The 12,295-nt window shown below is 68.5% G+C and overlaps 1 protein-coding gene across 2 annotated transcripts; it reads right to left on the bottom strand.

Moving 5' to 3' along the window:
* Positions 1–1,952: 1,952 nt before the first annotated feature.
* On the bottom strand, positions 1,953–12,003 carry PCOLCE (procollagen C-endopeptidase enhancer). 2 transcript variants are annotated; one of them, XM_050933304.1, is made up of 10 exons: positions 11,815–12,003; positions 10,007–10,115; positions 9,631–9,889; positions 8,050–8,130; positions 5,953–6,077; positions 5,649–5,785; positions 4,326–4,591; positions 3,243–3,314; positions 2,975–3,145; positions 1,953–2,214 (listed from the first exon to the last, which is right to left on the bottom strand). In XM_050933304.1, the coding sequence occupies exons 1-10, from the start codon at positions 11,907–11,909 to the stop codon at positions 2,054–2,056; spliced, it is 1,476 nt and encodes a 491-aa protein (XP_050789261.1). In that variant the 5' UTR covers positions 11,910–12,003; the 3' UTR covers positions 1,953–2,053. The 2 variants fall into 2 exon arrangements, with proteins under 2 accessions (XP_050789261.1, XP_050789262.1); XM_050933305.1 differs by lacking the exon at positions 8,050–8,130 and having other exon boundaries at positions 11,815–12,002.
* Positions 12,004–12,295: the final 292 nt, after the last annotated feature.

Consider the following 12,295-nt stretch of genomic DNA (forward strand, 5'->3'; position numbering starts at 1 on the left):
AGACGCTGGTCCTGGCCGGGGGGAGGGAGCACGGTGCCCCTCACTCCCGACCCGCAGCCCCTGCTAGCCCGGCCCGTGGGTTATTTATGGCTGGGGGGGGTTGTTCCAGCCCCCGGCAGCGCAGACGCAGAGCCCTGCGCAGTGGCCCAGAATCAGCCAGGGTCGAGCCTGCCCCCCCCGGATCCCCGCCCAGGGCCCCTCGAGGTTGGGGCTGGGGGTGAACTTGCCTGTGGGGAAGCTCAGAGGGGCAGGTGTGGGGGGAGGAGGGGGCTAGGAGACAGAGCCGGGGGGGCGATACAGGATTCCCCCACCCCGGGATCCTCTGGCAGGGAAGATGTGCCCCCCCCCCACCCGAGCTGCCCCAGTCCTCAACCCAGACTCAACCCAACACTGGTTTCACATGCGACGCTCTGGGTGCGGAGTGAATCCAGAGTGACTCTGGAGTGAACTCCCAGGCGACCGCGATGCAGGGTGATTGGAAAGGAGGCTCGGCTCGATCCAGAGCCAACCCCACAGGAAACGGGAACTAGAGCGAATCCGGAGTGAATCCAGCCCCGGCCAGGCCTGTGTTCACCCCTCCCTGCGCTCTGAGGCCGGGCAGCCCCGGCCCCCCGACCCTGACCCCTGCACCAGCCACAGGAGCGGTACGGGGGCCAGGACCCAGGAGTGGAGTCCGGGCCAAACCCAGGGACAGCCACCAGGGGGCGCACGGACCCAGCAGGTGCATCAGAGGCTGGGAGCCAGGACTCCTGGGTTCTCTCCCCGGCCCTGGGAGGGGTGTGGGGGCTGGTGGGTCAGAGCAGGGGGGCTGGGAGCCAGGACTCCTGGGTTCTCTCCCCGGCGCTGGGAGGGGAGTGGGGGCTGGTGGGTCAGAGCAGGGGGGGCTGGGAGCCAGGACTCCTGGGTTCTCTCCCTGGCTCTGGGAGGGGAGTGGGGGCTGCTGGGTCAGAGCAGGGGGGCTGGGAGCCAGGACTCCTGGGTTCTCTCCCCGGCTCTGGGAGGGGAGTGGGGGCTGGTGGGTTAGAGCAGGGGGGGCTGGGAGCCAGGACTCCTGGGTTCTCTCCCCGGCCCTGGGAGGGGAGTGGAGGCTGGTGGGTTAGAGCAGGGGGGGCTGGGAGCCAGGACTCCTGGGTTCTCTCCCCGGCCCTGGGAGGGGAGTGGGGGCTGGTGGGTTAGAGCAGGGGGGCTGGGAGCCAGGACTCCTGGGTTCTCTCCCCAGCTCTGGGAGGGGAGTGGGGGCTGGTGGGTTAGAGCAGGGGGGCTGGGAGCCAGGACTCCTGGGTTCTCTCTCCGGCTCTGGGAGGGGAGTGGGGGCTGGTGGGTTAGAGCAGGGGGGCTGGGAGCCAGGACTCCTGGGTTCTCTCCCCGGCTCTGGGAGGGGAGTGGGGGCTGGTGGGTCAGAGCAGGGGGGGCTGGGAGCCAGGACTCCTGGGTTCTGTCCCCGGCTCTGGGAGGGGAGTAGGGGCTGGTGGTTAGAGCAGGGGGGGCTGGGAGCCAGGACTCCTGGGTTCTCTCCCCGGCTCTGGGAGGGGAGTGGGGGCTGGTGGGTTAGAGCGGGGGGGCTGGGAGCCAGGACTCCTGGGTTCTCTCCCCGGCTCTGGGAGGGGAGTGGGGGCTGGTGGGTCAGAGCAGGGGGGCTGGGAGCCAGGACTCCTGGGTTCTCTCCCCGGCTCTGGGAGGGCAGTGGGGGCTGGTGGGTTAGAGCAGGGGGGGCTGGGAGCCAGGACTCCTGGGTTCCCTCCCCGGCTCTGGGAGGGGAGTGGGGGCTGGTGGGTTAGAGCGGGGGGTGGGGGGCAGTGCCAGGCCCGGATCTCTGCCCTGGCCCATGGGAGCTGCTCCATGGTTGCCTGCACTTGTGCAATTCGCACAGGGATTCTGCCGTGCAAAGGGGAGGCGGGACTCTAGGGCAGGGGGGTGTCGCTACCAATAGCACACGCAGGCGGAGCGGCCGCTTTGCTCCTTTATTGATACATGGAGCCGGCTTCGGGGGGCTGGGCCGGGGGGGAGGGGCGCGTCCCCTGCAGGACAGACCCCCCCGCACACACCCCTGGGCTCACGCGTTCTTCTTCTTCTTTGGTGCCCCCCCGCACGGCCGCTTGCTGAGTGTGGTGAGGATCTGGTGCTGCTGCTGTCGGTACGGGACCACGAAGCTCTCGGGGGACAATACGCCGACCCCCTCAGCGTCCGCCCGGCCCATGAAAATGTAGCTGGAACCTGAGGGGGTGGGGGAGACACAGAGACAGTCACGAGAGGTGGGAGATGCGCCCACCTCTGGGGCGGGGCGACCGGTTACCCGGGGACCCCTCGCCCGGCGCTGAGATGTGCCCACCTCTGGGGCGGGGCGGCCGGTTACCCGTGGACCCCTCGCCCGGAGCTGAGATGCAGCCACCTCTGGGGCGGGGCGGCCGGTTACCCGGGGACCCCTCGCCCGGCGCTGAGATGTGCCCACCTCTGGGGAAGGTCGGCCGGTTACCCAGGGACCCCTCGCCCGGAGCTGAGATGCAGCCACCTCTGGGGCGGGGCGGCCGGTTACCCGGGGACCCCTCGCCCGGCGCTGAGATGTGCCCACCTCTGGGGAAGGTCGGCCGGTTACCCGGGGACCCCTCACCCGGCGCTGAGATGCACCCACCTCTGGGGAAGGTCGGCCGGTTACCCGGGGACCCCTCGCCCGGCGCTGAGATGTGCCCACCTCTGGGGAAGGTCGGCCGGTTACCCAGGGACCCCTCACCCAGCGCTGAGATGCACCCACCTCTGGGGCGGGGCGGCCGGTTACCCGGGGACCCCTCGCCCGGCGCTGAGATGTGCCCACCTCTGGGGAAGGTCGGCCGGTTACCCGGGGACCCCTCACCCGGCGCTGAGATGCACCCATCTCTGGGGCGGGGCGGCCGGTTACCCGGGGACCCCTCGCCCGGCGCTGAGATGCGCCCACCTCTGGGTGGGGCTCCCCGTGGCCCAGCGCCCGCAGCTCACTCACCTTTCTTGAGGGCGGGACACTGGCGGCAGGGGACCTCCAGGCGCAGGGTGGCCCCTTTCTCGGCCTGCGGCAGGCTGAGGGCTCCGGCCTTGTACGTGTTGAGGAGCGAGACGGTGGCTATGACCCGGTCGCCGGCCCCTCGCACGGCGGTTTTCACGGTGCCGGTGATAACTGTGAGACAGGGCATGGGAGGGTGAGTCCTTTGGGGCACTTGTCCCAGAGCCAGGGAAGACCCCCCTGCCCGTCCCCGGACTCCTGGGTCACTTACCAAAGTTGTTGGCACAGAAGTGGCTCTGGAGACTTCCCGACCGGCGGCATTTCTGGGGGCACTGAACCGTGGCTGGGGGGAGAAGAGGGGTTTAGTGCTCAGCCTGGGGGGGGCAGCTTCCCCCCGACCCACATACCCCCTCCCACAATTCACAGAGCCCAAGGACCCCAGGCTGGGCTGGCAAGGGCTGCGGATCAGGATTGAGGGGCACCAGCAGAGCTGGGCTAGTGGGGGCTGTGGGTTGGGAGTGAGGGGCACCGGCCGGGCTGGGGGGGGCAAGGCTTGACTAGCAGGGGGCTGGGTGTTGGGAGTGAGGGGCACCAGTGGAGCTGGGGGGCCTGCGGGTTGGGGGTGAGGGGCACCAGCAGGGCTGTGGGGGGCAAAGCTGGGCTACCAGGGGCTGCGGGTCGGGAGTGAGGGGCACCGGTAGGGCTGTGGGGGGCAGGGCTGGGCTAGCAGGGGCTGCGGGTCGGGAGTGAGGGGCACCGGCAGGGCTGTGTGGGGCAGGGCTGGGCTAGCAGGGGCTGCGGGTCGGGAGTGAGGGGCACCGGCAGGGCTGGGGGGTCAGAACTGAACTAGTGGGGGCTGCGGGTCGGGAGTGAGGGGCACCGGCAGGGCTGTGGGGGGCAGGGCTGGGCTAGCAGGGGCTGCGGGTCGGGAGTGAGGGGCACCGGCAGGGCTGTGGGGGGCAGGGCTGGGCTAGCAGGGGCTGCGGGTCGGGAGTGAGGGGCACCGGCAGGGCTGGGGGGGCAGAACTGGACTAGCGGGGGCTGCGGGTCGGGAGTGAGGGGCACCGGCAGGGCTGTGGGGGGCAGGGCTGGGCTAGCAGGGGCTGCGGGTCGGGAGTGAGGGGCACCGGCAGGGCTGGGGGGGCAGAACTGGACTAGCGGGGGCTGCGGGTCGGGAGTGAGGGGCACCGGCAGGGCTGGGGGGGCAGAGCTGGGCTGGCAGGGGCTGCGGGTCGGGAGTGAGGGGCACCGGCAGGGCTGGGGGGTCAGAACTGGACTAGTGGGGGCTGCGGGTCGGGAGTGAGGGGCACCGGCAGGGCTGTGCCTGGCCTGGGTTCGCAGGGGCCCATCTTACCCGGCGTCTGGGCGCTGGGTGGCTCGGCCTCGGGCGGGGCCTGGGCGGTGGGTTTGGGCTCGGGCTCCGGTTTTGGTTTCCCGGCGGGCTTGGTGCCGGCCTGGCCCGGTTTGGAGCCGGGGAAGATCCCGGGGGTGGGTTTCGTGGCCTTGTCGGTCGCCTCCGAGGGGCTTTTCACGGCGTAGGAGGCGGCGAAGCCGTCGGCCGTGACACTGAGATCCGAGACGAACTGAACCAGGAGCTCGTTCCCCTCCGAGTAGATGGTGCTGCGGGGGAGACGGGTGAGAAAAACCCTCCTGTGCCAGGCGCCGGCCCCCACCCGGCCCCAGGGCAGGGACTGGCTGGCTCAGGGGGGCAGGGAATGGGGCAGGGGCCTGTCCCCTCTGGGGGGCGCCGGCTCCCCCCGGCCCCAGGGCAGGGACTGGCTGGCTCGGGGGGGCAGGGAATGGGGCAGGAGCCTGTCCCCTCTAGGGGGCACCGGCTCCCCCCGGCCCCAGGGCAGGGACTGCCTGGCTCAGGGGGGTGGGAATGGGGCAGGGGCCTGTCCCCTCTAGGGGGCGCCGGCTCCCCCCGGCCCCAGGGCAGGGACTGCCTGGCTCAGGGGGCAGGGAATGGGGCAGGAGCCTGTCCCCTCTAGGGGGCGCCGGCTCCCACCCGGCCCCAGGGCGGGGACTGGCTGGCTCAGGGGGGCGGGGACTGGGGTACAGGCCTGTCCCCTCTAGGGGGCGCCGGCTCCCCCCCGGCCCCAGGGCAGGGACTGGCTGGCTCGGGGGGGCGGGGAATGGGGCAGGAGCCTGTCTCCTCTATGGGGCGCTGGCTCCCACCTGGCCCCAGGGCGGGGACTGGCTGGCTCAGGGGGGCAGGGAATGGGGCAGGGGCCTATCCCCTCTAGGGGGCGCCGGCTCCCCCTGGCCCCAGGGCAGGGACTGGCTGGCTCAGGGGGGTGGGAATGGGGCAGGGGCCTGTCCCCTCTAGGGGGCGCCGGCTCCCACCCAGCCCCAGGGCAGGGACTGGCTGGCTCGGGGGGCAGGGAATGGGGCAGGGGCCTGTCCCCTCTAGGGGGCGCCGGCTCCCACCCAGCCCCAGGGCAGGGACTGGCTGGCTCGGGGGGCAGGGAATGGGGCAGGGGCCTGTCCCCTCTAGGGGGCGCCGGCTCCCCCTGGCCCCAGGGCGGGGACTGGCTGGCTCAGGGGGGCGGGGAATGGGGCAGGGGCCTGTCCCCTCTAGGGGGCGCCGGCTCCCCCCAGCCCCAGGGCGGGGACTGGCTGGCTCGGGGGGGCGGGGACTGGGGTACAGGCGGCCGGGGGAGGGGCGGGGGCTCACCCGGGGGCTCGGTCGCCGCAGAACTTGCCGACGCGCCGGGAGTCGTCGGTGGCCCCCCCGTTGAAAACGGCCACGTAGTCATAGCGACAGTAGGTGTCGTCCTCCACGTCGAACTTCCCGAAAGTCAGTTCCACCACCTGGGGGGCGGGGCATAGCGTCAGCCCCGCCCCCTGGAGCCTCAGCCCCGCCCCCTGGAGCCCATTCCCCCCACATTCCACCTCAGCCTTGTCCCACCACATGGACCCTCCTCATCCTCTGCCCCACCTACCACAGTGACCCCCACCTCCCAGCCCCCCCCCCGTACCTGGCCCACGGGCGCTATGATGTGCCAGGAACAGCTGATCCCGGCCGGGTAGTTGCTCTCGGGCCAGTTTGGGGTCTTGAGGCTTCCCTGGGCCTTCTCCAGCTTCCCCCCACAGAACTGATGCTCTGCAAGACAAGCAGGGGTGGGGGGTCAGCGAAGGGGAGCCCCAGAGCTTGGAGGGGGCCCACTGAGCCTCCCCCCCGGTGGGCACCCCCTGGGGTAATGGGGAGCGCGCCGGCACAGAACGGAGTGCATGGGAGGGTGCAAAGAGAGAGGTGAGTGTGCACAGCAAGTGTGTGAGAGCGAGTGTGCTCACTGCTTGTGCAAGGCTATAGGGGTGCACAGGAATTGTGCAAAGAAGTGTACGCTTGGGAGAATGCAGGTGTGCTGTACAGGGAAGCATGCAAAGGAATGAGCCTGTGCATGGGCTGTGCACGGATATATGGGTGTGCACGGGGAAATGTGCATGTAAGTGTGCAAAAATAGGTGTACACGCATATGAAGGCTGCATGAGTCTGATGTGCACAGATATAGGTGAGTGTGCACAAAGCAGTTTGCAAAGGAGTGTAAGAGTGAGTGTGCATGAGAGATGTGCAAGATATATGTGAGTGTCCAGACAGGGACCTGAGTGTGCAAAGACACAGCACACCGTGCAAGCAGGGAAGAGTTTAGTGTGCTAGAGCATGTGAGTGTGCCAATTCGTGAGTGCACATGGAATGCTGTGCACACCCACGGTGCCCAAGGAGAGGTCTGTGCAAATCCCACCAAGCGTGCAAGGAAACATGCCACCAGCTTGTGCAACCCTCAGTGTGTATGAGCGCAACTCCTGCCAGCCCACACAATAGTGCAAACTCCTCCCTGCCTGCGCAATGGTGCACAGGTCACTGTGCGAACGGGCAAACCCCGAGCAGCGCGTGCAGCCGGACCGCCATCCACCTGGCAGCGCATCCACCTTGGCCTGCGCGTGCAAGGGTGCAAACATGTCACACACACGAGTGGAAACCTGCACCGGTGAACGTGCAAACTGCCAGCCCATGTGCAACCCCCTATCTGAGCGTGCAAACCGCCCACCCACTTTGGGGCAGCCAAACGGCCACCTGCCTGTGTGCAAATCCCCGCACTACTGCCACACTGACCCTTCTGGGTGTGACCCCCCCGTGCCCCTGCACATGCTCCAAGCGCCTCGTCGGTGCGGCCAGCTCTGGGGCGGCGCGGGGGGCAGGCAGGCGACGTCCCGCAGGCCCCGACGCAGCTGGCGTCACCCTGCCTGGGCCCGTGTTTGCTCAGCGCACGGCTTTGGGGGCATTGGCCCGGGGGGGGAAGGGGGGCAAGGGCAGCGGCGCCAGGAGTGGGGGAGGGAAGAGACGGACTTGTGCAAACCTGCAATTTCCACGGATTCCGCGGTTGGTAATTACAGGCCATGGAGGGAGCGGGAGCAGGGGCGGGGGGGAGACAGGCGGGGCACAAGCAGGGGGGTGGTGGGGGTCTCGCCCTGTCCAGCAGCCAAGCCCCCCCCCGTCGGCCCCCACCGGACACAGCAATGGGACGGCGATGTGGGGGTCAGATCCCAGGCTGGGGGGAGAAGGTGGCTGGTTTGGGGGTGCACAGGACGGGGGGGAACTCCCCACATTGTCACACCCCCATTGGTGCAGGTGCACTGTGGGTAACGCGCTCCCAGCATCCTCTCTGCCCCTGGCGTCAGTGCACAGCATTGTGGGTAATGATTTCCCAGCATCCTCTGCTCCTGGTGTCAGTGCAGGGCATTGTGGGTAACGCGCTCCCAGCATCCTCTCTGCCCCTGGCGTCAGTGCAGGGCATTGTGGGTAACACGCTCCCAGCATCCTCTATGCCCCTTGCATCAGTGCAGGGCATTGTGGGTAACGATTTCCCAGCATCCTCTCTGCACCTCCAGCCCCTTTGCCCCAGGCCGCGATCTGACCACAATGGCGCCCCCCGGGGGGCAGAGCCCAGGCGGGACGGGCTGCGGCTTTCCCCCAGGGCTGGGGGGGCCGGTCTCTGCGCCCCGCCCCAGCCCCCCCAGCCCTGCGGGGGGGGCCATTGCCGGCGGGGGGAGAGGGCAGGCGGCCAGATACTCACCATCCCAATAGTGCCAGGGCTCCCAAGCCAACCGGGAGTCTATATGGTTAGCGCCCCACTTCTGCCTTCCGCGCGGCCGGCCTGCAAAAGTCCCGCAGGTTGGGATGGGTGGGGGGAGCCGCTGGGGGGCAGGCGGGGGCGGGGGGGCCATGCAAGCCGGAGGCAGGGGGCACAGGCACGGGGGTTCACAACGGCTGGAGAGGAGCCGGCATGGGTAACAATTACCCAGCATCCTCTCTGCCCCTGGCGTCAGTGCAGGGCATCGTGGGTAACAATTACCCATCATCCTCTCTGCCCCGGCGTCAGTGCAGGGCATCGTGGGTAACAATTACCCAGCATCCTCTCTGCCCCTGGCGTCAGTGCAGGGCATCGTGGGTAACAATTACCCATCATCCTCTCTGCCCCGGCGTCAGTGCAGGGCATCGTGGGTAACAATTACCCAGCATCCTCTCTGCCCCTGGCGTCAGTTCAGGGGATTGTGGGTAACAATTACCCAGCATCCTCTCTGCCCCTCGCATCAGTGCAGGGCATCGTGGGTAACAATTACCCATCATCCTTTCTGCGGCTGGCGTAAGTGCAGGGCATTGTGGGTAACAATTACCCAGCATCCTCTCTGCCCCTGGCGTCAGTGCAGGGCATCGTGGGTAACAATTACCCAGCATCCTCTCTGCCCCTGGCCTCAGTTCAGGGGATTGTGGGTAACAATTACCCAGCATCCTCTCTGCCCCTCGCATCAGTGCAGGGCATCGTGGGTAACAATTACCCATCATCCTTTCTGCGGCTGGCGTAAGTGCAGGGCATCGTGGGTAACAATTACCCAGCATCCTCTCTGCCCCTGGCCTCAGTGCAGGGCATCGTGGGTAACAATTACCCAGCATCCTCTCTGCCCCTGGCCTCAGTTCAGGGGATTGTGGGTAACAATTACCCAGCATCCTCTCTGCCCCTGGCATCAGTGCAGGGCATTGTGGGTAATGCGCTCCCAGCATCCGATCTGCCCCAGTTTCAGTGCAGAGGATTGTGGGTAATGCACTCCCAGCATCCTCTCTGCCCCAGTGTCAGGGCAGGGGATTGTGGGTAATGGTCAGTGCAGGGCATTGTGGGTAATGCGCTCCCAGCATCCTCTCTGCCCCGGTGTCAGTGCAGGGGATTGTGGGTAATGGTCAGTGCAGGGCATTGTGGGTAACGTGGTCCCAGCATCCTCTCTGCCCTTGGTATCAGTGCAGGGCATTGTGGGTAATGTGCTCCCAGCATCCTCTCTGCCCTGGTTTCAGTGCAGGGCATTGTGGGTAATGATTTCCTAGCATCCTCTCTGCCCCTGGAGTCAGTGCAAGGCATTGTGGGTAATGCACTCCCAGCATCCTCTCTGCCCCAGTTTCAGTGCAGGGGATTGTGGGTAACGCGCTCCCAGCATCCTCTCTGCCCCAGTTTCAGTGCAGGGGATTGTGGGTAACGCGCTCCCAGCACCCCTGGGAGATCAAGCGTCCACGCACCCACTGGGGGGGTCCCCCTGCAGCCAGCCCCCCGGGGGGGAGCATGCGGGAGCCCCCAGCCGGGAGGAGGAGGGGCCCAGGGGTCTCTCACCGTTGACGTGGGGGAGGCCAGAGCTGAACCAGACCAGGAAGCCGCGGCCCCCGGTGCCCTCGTCCGTCACCATGCGCAGCATCATGTGGTTGCTGGTGGAGAGCAGGGCGCCGGGCCGGAAGGTGCCGCAGAAGCGGCCCAGCCGCTGGGCGCTGGCCGAGTGTCCATTGAAAATCTCCAGCGAGTCGTAGCGGCAGCCGGGGTCCGGCTCCAGGTCGAAGACGCGGAAAGAGAGAATCACCACCTGGCCCTCGGGCACCTGGGCACGGAGACAGCGGGTCGGCTGGGGGGGTGGGGGCAGACCCCCCACCTCCCCCTCCTCTGCACCCCGATTTCCCCACATCCGCCCCCCATCGCCCTCCCCTCCCCTCCGTACCGTGATGGTCCAGGTGCAGGTCTTGCCGGGTGGGTAGTGGTTGGGGAACCCCTCGCTGGCGATGTACCCCGACTCGCCCACGTGTTCCCCGCCACACAGGAACACGGGCCTGGGAGAGACCCCCAGAGTCACAGTCACTCGGTGCCCCCCGTTCGCGACCCGCAGCCCCTGCCCCCCCAGCTCTGCCGGTGCCCCTCACTCCCGACCCGCAGCCCCCCAACAGCCCAGCCCTGCCCCCCCAGCCTGCTAGTGCCCCTCACTCCTGACCCGCAGCCCCTGCTGGCCCAGCCTGGGCTCCCCTCTGGCCCTGGTCCCCGCTGCGGTGAGCAGAGGAGCCAGCTGATGTCAGCATCCAGGACCCAGCATCTGTTTGTCCTGGCCCGGGTGCCGGGGGCTGGGAGAGCGGCCAGGCCGCAGGCGGGGTGCGGAGCCCGTCCTGCCTCGTGAGGCCTCCAGACAAGTGAGCAGCCCCCACGTCCCCGTGGGGGCTGAGACAGACACACCTGGTCTGTGTCCCCCCATGGCCTGTGACAGCCCCCGGTCGGGACTAGCACCCCCGGCCTGCCCCCGCCATCACCCCGACACACGCCCTGGCCCGGGGCCCCAGCCTTGCCCACGCGGGTGAAACTGGGGATGCACGGCCCAACGTGGTGCACGGGGATGAAGAGGGGGAGCTGAGTGTGAAAAACCTGGCACACTCGTTTTCCAGGGGGAAGGTGGGTGTACATAAGACAGCCCCAAATATCAGGGTGTTGGGTCCCCCCCAGGGCGAGGGAGCCAGCTCTGTCCGGCCTCTGACCCCACTGTTTGGTGACCATGAAAATCCGGTTTTCACCTCCCCACATCTGTCCCTGGGGTCCCAGCCTGGCCCTCCCCCCCCCCATCGCCCCCACAGCTGCTCCCCCACAAGAGAATTCAGAGAATCCAGAGATCTTGGCTCATCCCCGGCATCTGGCAGCTTCAGCTCCACTCGCTAAATCCTTCCAGATGTGCTGGAGCCCGGCCTGTCCCGGCCCCCCCGGCCCTGCTGGTGCCCCTCACTCCCGACCCGCAGCCCCCTGCTCGGCCGGTGCCCCTCACTCCCGACCCGCAGCCCCTGCCAGCCCAGTGTCTGTAGTAGGTCATTTCCCACCACAGGACCCTGCTTCTTTGGGGTCAGAGGGAGTCGTGGGGCAGGGAGCAGGGCTGGGGGGAGCTGGGGGCAGGGGGGCGTTATGGGGCAGGGATTGGGGGCACGGGGGAGTCGTGGGGCAGGGTGACGTTATGGGGCAGGGATCGGGGGCAGGGGAGAGTCGTGGGGCAGATGGGAGTTATGGGGCAGGGATTGGGGGCACGGGGAACTCATGGGGCAGGGGGGCGTTATGGGGCAGGGATCGGGGCAGGGGAGAGTCGTGGGGCAGATGGGAGTTATGGGGCAGGGATTGGGGGCAGGGAGGAATCGTGGGGCAGGGGGGCATTATGGGGCAGGGATCGGGGCAGGGGAGAGTCGTGGGGCAGATGGGAGTTATGGGGCAGGGACTGGGGGCACGGGGGACTCGTGAGGCAGGGTGGCATTATGGGGCAGGGATCGGGGCAGGGGAGAGTCGTGGGGTAGATGGGAGTTATGGGGCAGGGATTGGGGGCACGGGGGAGTTGTGGGGCAGGGGGGCGTTATGGGGCAGGGATCGGGGGCAGGGGAGAGTCGTGGGGCAGATGGGAGTTATGGGGCAGGGATTGGGGGCACAGGGGAGTCGTGGGGCAGGGTGGCGTTATGGGGCAGGGCTGGGGGAAGGGAGGAGTCGGGGGGCAGGGCTGGGGGGCTGCGGTACCTCGTGGCGTTAGGGGCGGGGGGCGGGTCGCTCTGCCCCATGGCGCAGCCCCATAGCAGCAGCAGCGGCAGCAGCGGGCTCCGGGCCGGGCTCATGCCGGGGCTGGGTCCGGTTCTGGTTCTGGTTCTGGTCCCTGCGCGGACGGGCCGGGAAGCGGCGGGTCGGGCTCAGCGCAGCCTTAATGGGAAGGAACCGGGGCGGGGCGGGGGGCGGGACGGAGGATTCCCCGGGGGAGGGGCGTGTGTGGGGAGGGGCTGGCTGGGGGATTCCCTGGGGGAGGGATGTGTGTGTGGGGAGGGGTCTGTGTGGGGAGGGGCTGGCTGGGGGATTCCCTGGGGGAGGGGTGTGTGGGGAGGGGTGTGTGTGGGGAGGGGCTGGCTGGGGGATTCCCTGGGGGAGGGGTGTGTGTGGGGAGGGGCTGGCTGGGGGATTCCCTGGGAGAGGGGTGTGTGTGGGGAGGGGCTGGCTGGGGGATTCCCTG

The sequence above is a fragment of the Gopherus flavomarginatus genome, chromosome 23 (assembly GCF_025201925.1).
Source record: "Gopherus flavomarginatus isolate rGopFla2 chromosome 23, rGopFla2.mat.asm, whole genome shotgun sequence".
Lineage (NCBI taxonomy): Eukaryota > Metazoa > Chordata > Testudines > Testudinidae > Gopherus > Gopherus flavomarginatus.